Source organism: Loxodonta africana, chromosome 23, assembly GCF_030014295.1.
Source record: "Loxodonta africana isolate mLoxAfr1 chromosome 23, mLoxAfr1.hap2, whole genome shotgun sequence".
Classification (NCBI taxonomy): Eukaryota; Metazoa; Chordata; class Mammalia; order Proboscidea; family Elephantidae; genus Loxodonta; species Loxodonta africana.
The window spans coordinates 13,798,629-13,816,933 of record NC_087364.1 but is presented as its reverse complement, the minus strand read 5'-3'; the positions used below and the strand labels follow the sequence as shown (position 1 = coordinate 13,816,933).

The 18,305-nt window shown below is 37.2% G+C and overlaps 1 protein-coding gene across 2 annotated transcripts in view; it reads right to left on the bottom strand.

Moving 5' to 3' along the window:
* The window catches only part of NALCN (sodium leak channel, non-selective), a 380,765-nt gene that overhangs the window by 206,524 nt on the left and 155,936 nt on the right, over nt 1–18,305 (bottom strand). For both annotated transcript variants that reach the window (XM_064275254.1, XM_064275255.1), the window contains 2 exons: nt 10,283–10,450; nt 4,026–4,217 (listed from right to left, as the gene is read on the bottom strand). In XM_064275254.1, coding sequence (XP_064131324.1) covers nt 4,026–4,217; nt 10,283–10,450 — 360 coding nt within the window. The remainder of the gene's footprint in view (nt 1–4,025; nt 4,218–10,282; nt 10,451–18,305) is intronic.

Genomic DNA, 18,305 nt, shown 5'->3' with positions numbered 1-18,305 from the left:
CAAACGGTTAATGAGCTTAGCTTCTAGTCCAAAGATTGGAGGTTCGAGTTCACCTAGAGGTGCTTCTAAGAATGGCCTGGAGATCTACTTCCAAAAAATCAGCCATTGCAAACCCTATGAAGCACAGTTCTACCCTGATACACATGGGGTCACCATAAATCGGAGTTAATGTTTTTTTTTTTGTCCTTTAAGATAGAATACATAAAGGTGAATGACTTATTTTGGGAAAATGGTGAGTTCCATTTTGAATATGCCTTGTTGGGATTCCTATAAGACATCTGAGTAGGTATAAATTTCTGGAGCTCAGGAGATTTACCTTGGTTAAAGATTTATCTGACCAATCTTGATTAATCCATGGTGTATGTTATGGTTTGATTTCTCAGATAGTAGGGGAGGATTTAGCTCTTTTATATCAACACCTCTGAACTGCTTTCCTCAGTTTTTGCCACAAGAGTAGTTAGTGTTTGTATATTGATAATTGTATAATGCTCATAGCTGGGCCAAGTTAGTTTAGGATTATGGCTCATTTCTTATACAAATAAATATCTCATTTTCCAGAATTAGTAACTGGTTCATATTTTTCACTGGATTAATTTTTCTATTACTTCCCAAATGCTCCCACAGTTCTGTTAATGTCAATCAATATAATTTTCTAAACGCTCACATACATTAGATAATCTATCAGTTAAATTTTTTTTTTTTTTTTGCCCAAGGAGTCCTTTCCAGAGACCTCCCTCTTTCATGAAGATGGTCAAAGTAATCAGGAGGAATAGCCCAGCTGAGTAACTGGAGATCTGAAAGTGTAAGGCTGTTTGATGATCATCATGGCTGGAGAATAGAGCAAATCCAAGGGGCAGTTCTAAAGCAGCCTTGTCTTTGATACAGATGACAATATTACCAACTTCCAAGCGCTTGTATGAGTTATAAGCTATCTTTTTTCTAATGCATTCTAAGGCCAGAGTTGGGTTCTTGTCATGTATTATTCAATCCATACACTGCTGTGAGAAAAATGTTATTTTACCTCTGAAAAATATAAAAGTTTAATGAATATTTGTCCAATGTCCTACAGCTAAAAAGTGATGGAGCTATGATGTGAAATCAGACCTGGATGGCCAGAAGTTCATACTCTTACCTGCAACACTTTTTTTTTTAATTTAAATTTATTATTATTTAATTAAATAAAGGCTTAGGCCCTTATTTACAATTCTAAAATTTAAAAATTTCTGAAGATATTCAAACTTTTTTTTGGTAAATCATCTAGTGGCAAAAATCAGGTCTAACCTAAGACCTATTTATTGTCTTTATTTGGCCTTCTTTGCAAGGATGTTGGTGTTTCACTGCAGAAATACAAATGTGTTGATTACAAGGCACTGACTCGGGCTTCTCTATGGAGTGATATTATCTTTAATACCTGGCGAATTCTGAACTCCAAGAACCATCTGGTACAAAGGGGTTTTGGATAAACAATAAAAAGTCAGTGAGGTGAAATTAGACAAAATGGGAAAAGATGAATATAAGATATGAAATTAAGAAAGGACCATGTAAATAAAGAAGGAAAGGGATTGTTTTTCCCTTTTTCTTCTTTTTTCCAGCATTTCCAGGGTTTAGAACAATGGCTCTTAGTGGCCCTTCGATAATGTCTCTTTAATTAAACTGAACAGAAACATGGACCCTGATAAATAATAATAGTCTTAATATTACTATGTGAAAGATAGAGATTTACCCAGTGAGGGGGCAGAACAAGAGAGGGTGGGCTTAATGATGACCTTGTCGTCCTTGCTTGACATTCTTCATCCCTAGGAGGAGAAAGGGCCCTCCTGTTGGTTCCACCTGTGATCTTTCTGGTCGGACCATCCGCCATTAAAAGGCTTTGCCTGGCAGGCCTCACAAAGCCATACTGCCCTCTCTAGCCCCCCAAACCTGACTTGGTACATAGCCTGCTCACTGCAGTTTCTGGAGGGAGTTGTATTCAAAGACTCAGCCCCTTTTCCCACTCTCCAGCCAGCCATGCTTATACCTGTACCTGCATCCCTAGCCCAGGTGCCCCCACAAGTAAGCCTCCCTGTTGGGGACCTCAGCTGAGGCACTTTTCTACATTCTGACTCAGTACTTTTCTACTCCTTGCCCTTTCCCCTTTTCCTGTTCCAGGATCCATAAAACAGCAGGAGCCTTTTGTTCCAGGCTCCTCTGCAGCTAGATGATCCTTGTGTTTGTGCTGATCCACCTGACCCTTGCCTGGTGCTGTTCTGTGTGGAAAATGGCACACCGTGGGCCAATGTCTATTTTTGCCTCTTGCTTACACTGTCCCAGTAAGGGAATAAAGCTTTGACTGTGCCTTTCAATTTGGCTCAATATCTTAGTTGACCATCTTAACACCTGACAGCTTGGCCCCCATTTTTGTGTTCTGGAGGCCACTTTCTCCCACCTCCTCAGGAACTTCTGCCATTGTCTTCTCCATCTCATACATCTTTAACATCACCCTCTGCCTGCCCTGTCTCATCAGCGTTTAAGTTTCCTTGGCCTGATGTCCTCCTCTTGCCTCTATTTGTTTTTTCTCCTTTAAATAAGACATTGCTCACCTTAGACCTTTTGTACATGCTGTTGCCACAGCCTGGGACACTCTCCTCTTACGCTTCATTTGACTACATCCAATGGTTCTTCAGAAACCACCTGTTCCAAGAAGCTTTCCTAGACTTCTTCATTTTGTGTTTGGATCCTATCTCTGGGTTTCCACAGCACCTTGTGCTTGCCTTTATCAAGGCCTATTATTATGAGTAAGAATAGACTTGACGGCAGTAGGTTTTTTTTTTTTTTTTTTATGCTTTATGGTTTATTTACTGGTTACCTCCCTTGACTAAGAATTCCTTGAGGACTGGGAACTTAGTTGTCTTTATGTCCCCAGAATCGCCCAACTTGTCTGGTTCTTCATATGTGCTCAACAAGTGCTTGGTGATGTATGAATGAAGAATCTGCATTATAAAAGGATCAAGTATAGTGCTCGTAGCTAAAATGACAGATTTAGCAGCAGATAGAAACAAAAAACCCTAGGCTAAGCTGGTTTATCTCTGCCCTATAGGTTTGCTATGAGTCGGAATCGACTCGACGGCAATGGGTTTGGTTTTTTGGGGGGGTTATGATTACGAACCCCTTTGCCCTCAAAGCTTAATTTTTATATATTATAAATTATATGCTGATTCTACCAAAGAATATTCTTCCTATATAATTAAGATTTACTCTTTCAGCTCATTGTGAAAATATATACGTTATTTGTCTTGGTCATTATATTATTGCAAGTTTCTAAGTTCGCATAGTGGCTGCAAAAATGGGCTTAAATATAGCAGTAATTGTGAGGTTGGCACAGAACCAGTCAATGTTTTGTCCTGTTATATATGAGATCACCATGAGTTGGAGCTGATTGACAACACCTACAAGTAAGAACAAACTGAAATAGAGCTAAATTTCGGGATCTTTCTCATTAGGGACTGTAATTTCTACATGGGTTTCTTTTATATACAAATTGGCTTTTAACTTCTTTTTTAGCCTAAATAAATTCTAATAACAATGCAGAGGCATGAACTAGATGACCTTCTAAAAGTATTTCAAGTCTTAAGGGTCTAAAATCTTATCATACCATAAATCAAAAGCTTCCTTCTAGATTATGCCTGACATAAAAATGTATGAACCGTAAAACAGACTAAAAATACCTTAACTCTCAAAAAGACAAAATAAACAAACTTTATTTAAATATTCTGCTGTCTCATAGGTGCTAAGAACCCTAGCTTCCATTTTGCCTGGTTTCAGCATCTTGTTTGATTTGATTATTCCCAGAATTTCAGGAATGATGTATAACCTGACAGTGCTGAAAATGTTCTCGAACTCCTGAGCCCGCAGAAGAGACTATTTTAAAAATTAAATCGAATTAGTCTAAGTTATCAAAGATATGCCAATATTTTTAACTCACTGCTAAAATTACTTTGATTTTCATCCTTATTACTAAAATAAGGATCATGCATTTTTAGTCTTACCCTTGGAAACGTCGTAAATCTGTCCAGTTCTTCCACAAAGCAGAACATCTGCAAACTAATAGCGGACATAACGATCAAGAGGCTGGCAGTAAATACGACCAAACTCCCAAGCTTTTTTCCAGGGCCAAATATCTTGTACACAAAGTCTTCTAATGCAGGTGAAATCTTAATAAGCCGAACTACCCGAAGAACCTATTTTAGGAGAGAAAAACACAGATGTTTGATCACTTATTTACAATGAATATTAAATATGTTCACACTAAAACATTCCCTTAATCGCCCTGTTTCCTTCGAGTTCATTTCAGCCCATAGCAACCGTATAGGACAGAGCAGACCTGCCCCATAAGGTGTCCGAAGCTATAATCTTAATGGGAGCAGTCTGCCACATCTTTCTCCCCTGGAGGGGCTAGCAGGTTTGAACTGCGGACCTTTCGGTTAGCAGCCAAGTGCTTAACCACTGCACCACCAGGGCTCCTTTATCACAGAACTTTATAAAATCACATTTTTCCATTAAAGCATCTTAGATTAAAAATGGCAATATATTAAATAATGTCAGCCTAGCTCAGTGCCTGCCATATAGCAAGAAAGCAAACCCCAAATTAATGAGTTAAAAAAAATAGTTCTAAGTGTTTTAACATATAATTGATAACTCAGAGTGGCATTAACTATACATACAGTTGGAATAAAATGATATTATTCTAATGTTTGAATATCTAAGAAAAACATTTAATTCACTATTAGCTATATTCATTGTCTCATAAACTAAAACTTCCTAGATATTATACTTTCATAAAAAGAAACTAAAAACGGAAAAAATAACTAAAAAACTTCTATCAAGGGGTCTTTACTTAGAGCTGAGACTGTTACCCCAATATCCATTCTCTCATTCTTCCTTTAAATAACAGAACTTCCTGAATTATAGCCTAGCACATGGCTACTCAGTGCTACAGGCTGCTTTTTCAGCCTCACTTGCAGCTAGGTGTGGGCATGTGAACTAAGTTCAGACCAATGATATGTGAAAGAAAGGGATTTATGCAACTCCTGGCACATACATTGAATAAACTTGCCCTGGATGGGCTTTTTCTCCCTTCCTCTGGCTGGGAAATGGAAAAAACTGGACCAGAAATAGAAGCCTTGTAGAGCAGATGACAGCTCTGATCCAACCCAACAGTCTGGCTTCCTGGATGACCATGTGGAGCAGAGCTACCTCCTCTCTGGCTCACCTACCAACTATTAAAGAGAAACAAAATTCTATCTTATTTTATCCAAACTAGTATATATATTATTTTATTTTACCCAAACTAAACATAAATGGAGCCCTGGTAGCACAGCAGTTAAGTACTCAACTGCTAACCAAAAGGCTGGCGGTTCGAATCCACCAGCTGCTCCTTGGAAACCCTGTGGGGTGCTTCTACTCTGTCCTATAGGGTCGCTATGAGTCGGAATCGACGGCACTGGGTTTGGTTTTTTTGGTATAGGGTCACTATGTGTCAGAATTGGCTCAGTGGCAATGGGTTTTAAACTCATATTGGAGCCTTGGTGGCACAGTGGTTAAGAGCTTGTCTGCTAACCAAAAGGTCTGTGGTTTGAATCCACCAGCTGCTCCCTGGAAGCCCTATGGGGCATTTCTTCTCTGTCCTATAGGGTCACTATGAGTCGGAACTGACTCCAGCAATGGGTGTTTTTTTTTTTTTTTTTAAGCCATATTAACCCTGCTAGTCTTTGAACTAACAGGAAATACTAATGGCAAACCTTATCCTTCCTATCATATGCAGAAAACAAATGGTATGATTTGTAGCATGTCTAGTAAACTAATGGACAAACGTTTTTAAAAAAGTTGAGGAAATGCATATTTCTTTTATGCTAATTTAAAATCTTTAACACAGTGCTTAAAGAAGAAAATTTACGTGAAAAATAATATTGTTCAAATTATGTGTCATAACACATGATTTATACTACCAGGTTTTCCTGCTATCATTCTTGACATACATTCTCAGATCGGAACATCTTACAATCAGGTTATCTTTCTAAATAATAAACAAATAATTTTACCATAAGAACTGTTAAAACATCACCGTGGACATTAACATACGAAGAATAATCTGGAAGGGTTTCACATTTTTACTCGATTTGTCTGCTCTCAAACATAAATGATTCAGTATCCAACTGTGAGCAGCCGAATCCAGGCAAGTTTACAGTAGCAATTTAACTGGTTGATAGCGCAAATTTCAGTACTTTGTGTTTTCCCCATTTGTATTAAAATCGTATTTAAAAGATTGTCTAAGTAATTTTGAGTCCTATCCCAAAAACTAATAACAGCTTCCTGGGCACATCTGCACAATTCTGAAAAATTAATATTTCATTAGCTCCAGGAAACAAAACTTAACATGTAACTCTCGCACGGCAATTTGATCAGCAGTTTCAAGAGATTAACCAAAATACCTGGAAAGTCAAAACGCTTATCAGTGACTCCCAGTAAGCCTTTTCATTTGGGGGGGGGCGGGTAGTTTATGCTTTTCACTCTGTCCACCCACTAAAGCTTTTTGATTTTGCCTTCTTAGATAAGAAATAAAGTAAACCACACTCTCAAAGATAAAGGCTGTAGAATATTCTGTGATTGTTTCCAAAGCACGTTTTCCAGGTCACATTTCTAAGTCTGTCTCTTCAAGATCATTGTGTTGATTAATAGTGAGATTCTGTAAAAATTGCACGTTTAAGAATATGAACTCTGAAATTAAACTTCTTGGGAATGAGTTTCAGCTCCACTCTTTGCTAGGTATGTGGTCTTGGGCAAGTTATTAAATCTCTTGGAAGCTCAGTTTACATGCATAGCTCTATCTCATGGAATTGTTAAGAGAAAAAAAAAAAAAAACAGACAGTACAGAGCAGTGCCTGGCACATAGTAAATGCACAGTAAATACCAGCCAGCGTTATCATGGAGCCCTGGTGGTGCAGCGATTACTTTGGGGTATAAAAGAATCACAGCATTTTGTAAGGCTTGTGATTAGTACTTCCCATAGGAACATCCTGCCCTTAGTTCATTCTCCCTATAAAGAGCCCATCTGTCCAGTACAAGGGGTTCTCCATATGCGAGTTTGCAAAAATTCTTGTGACACCTAATCCCCTCGAGAGACTTTTTTAACATATGGCCATATATGGAGAGATACAAATGAAAAACCACTTAAGCATTAACACAAATTAAACTACTTTAAATTATAATCCAGAATCAAAGACAAAATAAAAATTGCAAACTTTACTATGACATAAATATATATACATGTATATGTAATGATTGGAAACCCTGGCAGCATAGTGGTTAAGTGCTATGGCTGCTAACCAAAGGGTCGGCAGTTTGAATCCTCCAGGCTCTCCTTGGAAACTCTATGGGGCAGTTCTACTCTGTCCTATAGGGTCGCTATGAGTCGGAATTGACTCGACAGCACTGGTTTGGGTGGGTTATGTAATGATTAGAAAGATGCCTGCCAATTTTTGATATTTTGTGAAAAGCAGAGTAGCAGGGAGAAATTGAGATTACTAATATTTTGCTTTCTTTCCACTCATCTTTCCATTTATAGGCATTTTATACACGTACATACATACATATACATGCTATATAATTTTATGTTAAAATTATGATGAATCTTATATATTTATGTATATTGTGTAATTTTGCACTATTCTTCACTTAAATGAAACAATCATATTCCTAAGAAATTAACAAATTCATCATAATGATTATTTGCATCTTAACTTACTAAACTATCCCTCAAATGTTTTTCATTTAGGTGGTTCCCAGGTTGTTCTCATCAACGATTCCGTAGTGAATATCTTTTTGCATAAAATTTTGATCTATTTCTAACTTTCCCCTGAACAATTAACTGCTAGAAAATACAGGCATTTTAAGGTCCTGAATGTATTTTGGAACCCTGGTGGCACAGTGGTTAAAGCACTCAGCTGTTAACCCAAACCTCAGCAGTTTGACCTACCAGCCGCTCCACGGAAGAAAGATAAGATGGTCTGCTTCTGTAAAGATTAAACCAAAAAAAAAAAAAAAAAAAACCCATTGCCATTGAGTCAATTCTGCCTTGGAAACCCTATGGAGCAGTTCCACTCTGTCCTACAGGGTCACTATGCATTGGAATCGACTCAACAGCAATGAGCTTGGTTTTTGAACATATTTTGTATTTTACCCTTGATAAATTAGATATCAACATTTTTCTAAATTTCGCTAACTTAATAGGTTCATAAACAGACATCTGATGTTCTATCAGGCATTTATCCATAATCATTTATAATAATTCTCTAAAATAAGTACTAAACGGCCATGTTGGTCTCCAGAACTTAGACAGTTGTGCCCAAGAGCATACGATGACCCAGCCCTTTTGGAAAGCAGATTATATAGAATGAGTTTTGAGCACGTGTATACCTCTCGTCCCAGTCAGCTCACTTACCATAACCAAGCCTCAGGATACAACCCAACAAACAACAGGGGATTTACATCTGAAGACGTGGGAGGTAATGAAATCTGAACCATGATAACCCTCTGTGGTTTCAACGTGCTTGGCTGTGATTACTTTCCATCTGTGTTTGTAGGGTTTTTATTCTTCATTCTAGTGAATTACGTTTCCATGCCTTTCCTCCAAGTGCCCGAGGTATGAGTTGCGAGTTGTGATCTGCCAGCTGAAGTTAATATTGTTCTGAAAATGGTAGCTCTGCTATTACCAATAAATAAAATCAAAGAACTGGGAACACGTCTTATTTCGTTTAAAGATTTGAAATCCTATTTCTCTGAATTACATCTTTATAATTCTATTGCTACTTTATTCCCTATTTCTTAAGGTCTGTTAAGAAAACGATTCACATTTTGGTGTTTCCACGATAAAGTATATAAATGACCAATTTCAGTCAGAAAGATGACTACATTTGAGATGTTTTTGAGTAGAATATCAAATGGGATACTTTATCATTTTGCTAAAAATTTAATACAACAATAAGCACATTGCTAATACTGAACAACTACTCGGAAACTAATAATTACTTTTATTTATTGAATAGTTATAAATGTGATATAAAAATGCCATTTTTGAAAAATAGATATCCAATTAAACCCTGGTGGCGTAGTGGTTAAGTGCTACGGCTGCTAACCAAAGGGTCAGCAGTTCGAATCCGCCAGGCACTCCTTGGAAACTCTATGGGGCAGTTCTACTCTGTCCTATTGGGTCGCTATGAGTCGGAATTGACTCGACAGCACTGGGTTTGGTTTGGTTTTTTGTTTAGATATCCAATTATAAATAAAGTCAGAATTATAATATAGGTATTTAATCATCAGAAAGAAATAGGTAATTACAAATAATTAAAAAGAATTGTTTTAAAAATTCAAAAATGACTAACTGTAATCCAGAAATGTAACTTTAAAAGTTTTTTATTTCCATTATAAGCATATATATTTAGATTTATTGATAAAGGACAGCTGCACTGGGATTTAAGTTTGTATTTCCTGCTCTTTGCAATGTGTGCCCACATCTTTATGAAGTTTACAATGTGCTAAGTGCTGACCTTTTGGTTAGCAGTGAAGTTCTTAACCACTGTGCCACCAGGGCTCCTTGTAAACATAGATACATGACATCTATATGCTTATGAAATGTTACTTTAGAAACTGTATATATTTAGAAACGGTATGTAAAATATCTCCATTACTGTGAATTTTAAAGCAATTGTTTTAATTTACCAAGCCTAAAGATATAACCCAACAAATAATGAGGAATTTTCATCCAAAGATGTTCTTGGTAGTGAAAGTTGAACCCCGATAACCCTCTGTGGTTTCAACATGCTTGGCTGTTGTTGGCCCTATCTCAGGTTTATATTTACTCTGTGGCTATCATACCGGTACCAGTTGCCCTCAAGCTGACTCTCACTCCACGTGTGTCAGAGTAGATCTGTGCTCCATAGTGTTTTCGATGGCTGATTTTTCAGAAGGAGATCACCAGGCCTTTCTTACAGGTGCCTGGGTGAACTTAAACCTCCAACCTTCCCACTAGCACTGAAGCGAGTTAATCATTTGCACCACCTATGATTTCTCTGTAGTCATTACATACAATGACTATACATTAAAAAAAAAAAAAAAAAAACACCAAACCAGTTGCCATGGAGTTGATTCTGACTCATAGAGACTCTGTATATAGTTATTATAACACTGTGATTGGTACTTACCCTGAAAAGAAAAACGTTTAACGACAAATAGGCATTATTTTTATTACCTGAAAGTATGTGAATTGAGAATGATAAAGGTCTGGATAAACATGAAGAGTAGTTCCAATTACAAGTAGTAGTTCGAACTTGTGCAGCGATGAGCTAATATATCCAGTAAATCCCAAACACCAGATCTTCAGAAGGGCTTCCAAATCAAAAAGTACTGTAAAAGCCACCTGGAGGAACAATGAGGCATTGAAGTTGGAATTTAAAACTACAATTTATTTCAAAAATATTTCATATATTTATTAGCGCATACCTTTCAGACACAATCATATAAACTGAGCACAAAAAAGGTCAAGAATGATATTTTATAAAATGTATTTTTTGAAATGTACCAACTAGTATACTAAATCTATCTAAAGCAATGAGAAAAACATATACCAAAATTTGTAATGTTTGTGAGTGGTATTATTTCTTTATTATCCATTAATTTGATATTATTTAAAAACCATTTCTATTTACAGAATTGCTGTATAAAGGCCACATTTTTTATATAATTTACATTTTCTAAAGATAAACTTTCTGTTAAGCATGTAAACCCAAAACTAAACCCGTGGCATTAGTATGCTTCCTTCTCAAGGAGCTGCCACATGTGACAAAGTAGAACTGAGCTCCATTGGATTTTCTTGAATGAAATCTTTATGGAAGCCGATCTCCAGGCCTTAGCGGAGCGCAAGCCATTGGCACCACCCAGGGGCCTTCACAGCGCACGTGATATATTAGAAAACAGCTACTTACATATTAATAACCATAATTAAAATACAGTTCATCCCTTTACGACCTGGGTCACATGACAAGCAGAGAAATCAGGATTCTATAATGAGCAACAAGTGTGTATGTGCATATATATATAAATGTATACATTTTATATACATATAAAAATACATAAAATATATATAAACATATATAAATTCAGGAGCCCTGGTGGTGCAGTGGTTAAAGTGCTCAGCTGCGTACCAGAAGTTTAGTGGTTGGAGCCCACCAGCTGCTCCACAGGAGAAAGATGGGGTAGTCTGCTTCCATAAAGATTTACAGCTTTGGAAACCCTACGGGGCAGTTCTACTCTGTCCTTTAGGGTTGCTGTGAATTGAAATCGGCTCAGTGACAGTGGGTTATGTATGGGTTATATGCAAATTTGACTTTTAATCTATCACTTAAATTCTATAAACTTACTATTACAGATACCAATATTACAAAATACATGTGCAAGGATAGCATGTTTTTTCCCTTTACCTGTTCCATGGGCAAAAATGCTCATTTTACAAAGAAGGTTGCGACTGAAATTAAAAAGTGCAATATAAGATTAACTTTAATTAAAGAGCACAAGAGGGAGTGTTAGAATTGGTCATAACACATCTCTTTGAGAAGATACCATAGGATTTAACTGGAAGACAGGACTAAAGGAGAGCTGACGGCACTGGGTGTTATATCTTCTCTTTTTCTAGGCCGATAATGGGATATCAGAAAGGATTTTCTTGCACTTGCATTTGGAAAATACGGAGAAAAATAGAGTTTTAATAATAGCATTTTTAGGAATAGAACAGAAAATGCATTGCAGATGGTTCATTTAGATGTGAAGAGGAAATTAGCATTACTTTGCAAATCTCGCACTCCTGTAGATCCAAGTTGCTTTTTAATTTTAATTGGCATATCCCTTTAAAAAAAAATAGGAATTTAATACACTTTAACTGCGAAATAGTCCAAAGTACACAAAGAAACTGTTAATACCAGCCCTTGCGCTCTTTTCTCAGGTGTTTAATGTTAACTAGTTTGTATATTCCCTTCTCAATCATCTCTGCCCTCATCCAAACACACATGAAACATAAATGGGCCAGCACTTTACATGTCACTCTGCTCCTTGCTTCTTTCACTCAGTAACAATCTTGGACATCCTCACGGAGGTGTGTGTGTGTGTGGGTGTGTGTGCGCGGGCAAGTCCAAGGGGGCACCAGACGAGGGGGTTACTCAGCGACTGCCCCAGGGCACTCATTACCCTCGCTACGTCTCTGAGGTTAAGAGATATAAACCAAACCAACCCCGTTTCACATAGCATTCGGCATTTAATTCAACCATTACTTCACTGATTCTGATTGAGTTCATTTTGCCTCTTCAGAAACAAGGCTGCAATAGACCATCCTACGGCTGCTAACCAAAAGGTCGGCAGTTCAAATCCACCAGGCGCTCCTTGGAAACTGTATGGGGCAGTTCTACTCTGTCCTATAGGGTTGCTATGAGTCAGAATCAACTCGGTGGCAATGGGTTCTTTTGTTTATATAATATCAGTAGAATACTGATTTTGTATAAGATGGTATAATATTTATACCTCGAAATACATTTTCAAACCTGGAATTGCTGGGGCAAAGGACAGCTTTAAATGTTTAAAGTTTTAGAAAATATTAAGAGATTATTTTTAAAATGTTACAAGAAATACTTGCCTTTCAGCAACATAGGAAAGCGTTTCTTATCCCAGATCTGTACCAGTGCCAGGTACAATCAAACCTCCTCGTTGTTGCTCATCTGTTTATATGCGGATCGGTCATTTAGATTGAATTTCTTTTTAAAAGTAAATTTTCTGTTCATAAGCTTGCCAATTTTCTATTGTTTGTCTTTCTTATCAGCTTTTGGAGTTGTTGGTATTAAAGACATTAATCTTTGTCTGCTTTGTGTGCTGCAAATATTTTCCCCCTTATCAACAGTTTTTTTTTTTCTTTTCCCCTCTGGCGTTGTAAACTCTATAAACATTTTAAAATTTATATGGTCACATATAATTGTTCAGTTTTACATTCAAAATAAGATCTTGAATTTATACTGTCTTTATATTCAAGAACATGCTAGGTTTTTCTATTTATTTGGATTATATTCTATATTCTTTCATAAGATTTCTCCCATACGGATCTTATTTTTAGTTACAAATTTTTTTTTCCTGAGGACTTAATATCTCAGTCACTAATTCAAATGCAATCTTTTTTTTTTTTTTTTGCTATTACCATTTCCACCTAGTTAGTTCCAAGAGAGAAAAGCTATTCATTTTTCTATACTGATCATCTATACCCACCTTACTAGACTCTTTTATTAATTCTAATTAATAAAGTATCCTGGCTTTCACAGAAATATAGACATTGTATCTGCTAATGAAGATAAAATTTAGTTCAAGATTTATTTCTGCAGCTAGTCGTATTATTGCACTCTCTACAATGCTACAGTTGTAAAGTAGCATGTTGAATAATGAGGCGTTAATAACAGGAATCTATCATTTACTCTTCATTTTCGATGACAGTTTCTTTAGCAGTGAACATTTTGTATAATGATTGCAATGAGCCTTGGTAAATAATTTCTACCATGTTTAAAAGCTTTCGTTCTCTTTCTATTCTGTGTACAGGGATTTAACTTTCAGCTTCTTGAGTCAAAGAAATGTAAGACAAGAGCCCCATGACGTTGCTGATTTATATATCCCCAGAATAACCCCGGGATGATGATGCTAACCTGCAAATAGTATTTGTTAATATTTTGTTTATCGTTTTTGGAGCTATTGTCATACATGAAATTGGTCTATAATTTTATTTTCTGTACTATCATTATCAGGTTTTGGTTACGCTTATGCTAGTTTTATCAAGTACGTTGTGGGGTTTTCTACCTTTTGTATGATTTGTAGCTTTTTACATAAAGTAAGAACTGTCTGATCTTTAAAAATGGGTAGACTCCATCAGGAAAACCACATGGGCCCAATTGTTTTTGTAAGTTGCAAACCAAAAGCTTCCAATCTTGTTCTGATAGGTTTCTTACCTGGTCCATCAATTTGGTAGTTTGTATTTTGCCAGGAAATCATCAATTTCCTCTATATTTTCAAGGTCTTCATTTACAGCACAGTTATCCAGAAAGGATTTGCTTTGGATCTGCCAGGGGTGCTGGGGGTGTCTTACAAATATGACACCCTTGAAATCAATTTCTTGCCTGAGGTTTTTCAGACCAGGAAAGTAACGTGATTCTGAAGTCCAAGTCTCACGAAAGCAGGCTCGTGCTTACACAGTTGCAGTAGAGATTTGGTATCAAGGTCAATATAATACCCTTAAAACGTACATTTTCAGGGATCACCGTTGGCCTGAAGTTATTTAATCTCGAGGCCGTTCATAAGCCAACAGAGAAAGTTTATTAAATCTCACAACTCTTCTAATTTCCTTTACGCCACTTGAGGAAATCTCAATTCAGTTCAAAAAGAAATATAAACTATAAGACAGGTCAAGAAATCAAACTTCGCACTGCATTAAGCAAGTCTGCTGCAAAAGACCTCTTTTAAAGTGTTAAAAAGCAAAGAGGTCACTTTAAGGACTAAGGTGAGCCTGCCCCAAGCCTTGGTATTGTCAATTGCCTCACATGCATGTGAAAGCTGGACAATGAATCAGGAAGGCTGAAGAAGAGTTGATGCCTTGGAATTATGCTGTTGGCAAAGAATAGTGAATATGCCACGAACTGCCAGAAAAACAAACAAATCTGCTTTGGAAGAAGTACAATCAGAAAGCTCCTTGGAAGTGAAGATGGGGAGACTTCATCTCACATACTTTGGACATGTTTTCAGGAGAGAACAGTCCCTAGAGAAGGACATCATACTTGGTAAACTAGAGGATCCGGTAAAAAGAGGAAGACCCTCAATCAGATGGACTGATGCAGTGGCTGCAACAATGGGCTCAAGTGCAACAATTGTGAGGATGGTGCAGGACGGGCACTGTTTCGCTCTGTGGTAGACAGGGTCCCTGTGAGTTGAAATTGACTAGATGGCACCTAACAACAACAAGGATATACTTGGTCTTATGTTCCTTGCTTATTGTATGCCATTGCTATTTCATCTTTTAACCTTTTCTTATCTTTTCTTGTTTGGTCAAATTTTTGTTAATGTCTTTTCTCCCCTTATTAATTTGGACATTCTGTGAGTCAACGGCACCCAACAACAACAAAAAGCTCTGCTTTTCTAATCCACCAATCTAACTCCTAACTGTCATATATTAACCTACACTCTTTTATTATTACCTCAACACTGAATACTTAGAAGCTCCCACACAGATTTGCTTGCCTACTCATCCCTCACACCCCTGCCAATCCGTAAACTTTATAGTAACATCTCTATAATTTCACTCCCCACTGATACCACACCTCTACCCAAATCCTGGCTTTGCTGAGATAACTTACAATTTTAATTCCAGTTTCTTGAACTGTAATTATCTTTCTTCTTTAAAAGGATCTCTATTTGACATTTTTTTTTTTTTTATCGTTTAGATCCAATGCTGAACAATTTTCTCTGCTTTCCTTTTTGTCTTATCTAGCCATCTGGATTGTGGTTTTCATATGATGTACCTGCTTTGGAGTTGTTTTCTCAAATAAATAACAAAGGGTGGTATACTCTTTAATCCTTTCATACATAAAATGCATTTTTAGCACAGACAGATGAATATTTTGGCTGGATAAAGGTTCTGGAGTTAAAGTTCTTTTATCTCAGTTGTTTCTTTTTGTATATATTGGTTCACTGTCTTCTGCTTTCCAATATTATAGATGAGGAGTCCAATGTACCATATGTTTCTCTTGCATCTGTAGGTTACTTAAGCCCATTCAGAGGCTTAAAAAGGTTTTTTTTTTTTTGTGCTCACAACCTAGGAAGTCACCAGGAAAGGCACAGGAATGGGTCTACTTTAATCTGTCTGAGGTTTACTGAGCGCTTTCAATCTACAGACTTGTGTTTTTCTTCAGTTCACGGAAATTTTCTTTCCTCATTTATTATTTTTCTTCTGCGTGTCCCCCCTTCCTCCCCAGGGGCACCTATTATATCTGTCTGGGTGGCTAGTCTCCTTTGTTTTTTCTACAATTTCTTCAAGTTATTTTTTCCACTTCTTCTCCCACCATAATATTAGCTTCTCAACAGTGATCATGCCATTTTCCCAGTTCATATTTTGACATTTTAAATCAAAGTTTCAGAGGATTTTTTTTTTTTTTTTTTTGCATGTGTGTGTGTGCCATAATTAAATCTCCTTGAGATATTTAAAGCAAAACGAGACAAAAACTACTGTCTTCGCCATCAATTTTACTTGTTTGGGAAACTCCTGCACACGATGCTTATCTTGGATTTCCCTCCTCAGTTTCTGAGTCTCCTTGTGTGAGAATAATTTTTCTTTAGCTGCCCATGGCTATATGTTTTCTGATCTTCTATGGTTTCTTGGTTGGTGAAGAATATTGAATATACTGTGGACTACCAGAAGAATGAACAAATCTATCTTGGAAGAAGTAAAGCCAGAATGCTCATTAGAAGTGGAGATGACAAGACTTTATCTTGCTTACTTTGGACATGTTATCAGGAGGGACCAATCCCTGGGGACATCATGATTAATAAAGAGGAAGACCTTCAAAGACACAGTGGCTGCAACAATGGGGTCAAACATATCTACTATTGTGAGGATGGCATAGGATAGGGCAACATTTCGTTCTGTTATATATGGTGTCACTATGAGTTGGAGCTGCCTCAATGGCACCTAACAACAACAACATGGTCTCTTCAGCAGTGGCAAACAAGGGGTGGTAGAGGGCACAGTGGTTTTCTTGGGGTGAATGACCTAAAAAAACATGGCTCCTTTGCTGAGCATCAGGGGGAAGTGGGTCTGGTCAGGATTTCTCAGGAGCTGGTAGAAACTTTCCCAACTCCAGACCTGAAAGTAATTCAGCCTCCAGTGATGATCCCTTCTGGGTTCACTGAGATTAGCAGGATTCCGTCAGATCCTCCTGGACAACAAGCAACAGGCTGGCAGAGGCAATGTCTTTGCATGGAGATTAAAAGATTTCTGCCTTTTAGGCAGTAGCCCCAGGGAAACAGGGGCCCCAAGCCTTTGCTCCAAGTCCTAAAAAGCGGCAATTTCTTTCTGTCTCTGGTTTCTTAGTTCAGGCCTCCCAGTGAGTACTTGTTCTCTACTCCAGAACTCTTGGGGCATCTAAAACAAAACTGAAACCCAGACCCACCCTGAAGGTTTCACCCACATGCCTGACCTAGCTATTATATAAGCAGAGGGAATAGCAAGGAGCACCCACAGCCTACCTCTCCTTTAATCTGTATTTTCAGATTAAGGCTTTCATTTGACATCAAGGCGTGACAATCCAGGTAAAAGGGGTCTTTCTTTTCTAAGTAGGAAACTAGAATTACTATATTTCAGGTATATATTCAAACAGATTATTGCCTATTTAATTATATGTAAACACAATTAATCATTTTACTAACTTTGCATTTGTTATAAAAAAGACAGATGGAATGATCTGTTTAAATGCTCATAATTCAGAGTAAAATAGGCAGCTGGAACCATGTGTATTATTATTTGCTCTCTGGGAAAATCACATGCATTTCAAGGATACCAAAAGGTACTAAAAAAGATTTAGCTAAGTATTATGTGATTAAATTTAAATATATGTATTTTCATTGATTTTCCTACTATAATTCCGGATTTCATGTTCTCCTGGGATTGCATACCTCAGTTTTGACATAACTTGTTAATTTTTACAAATAAACACTCTAGTTCTCTAAAGATGCTATTAATTCCAAAGTGATTAAATTTTAAGGAAAAATTGTTGTGTGCTGTTGAGTCGATTCTGACTCATAGCGACCTTGTAGGACAGAATGGAATAGCCTCATAAGGTTTCCAAGACTGTAATGTTTATGGAAGCAGACTGCCACATCATTCTACTGTGGAACAGCTGAAGTGTTGAACTACTGACCTAACAATTAGAAGCTGAGTGCTCAACCACAGTGAAAGCTGGACAATGAATAAGGAAGACCAAAGAATTGACAGCTTTGAATTATGGTATTGGCAAAGAATATTGAACATACCATGGACTGCTAGAAGAATGAACAAATTTGTCTTGGAAGAAGTACAGCCAGGATTCTCCTTAGAAGCAAGGACGGTGAGACTTTATCTCATGTACTTTGGACATGTTTTCAAGAGGCCCTGTCCCTAGAGAAGGACATCATACTTGGTAAAGTAGAAGGTGAGCAAAAAAGAGGAA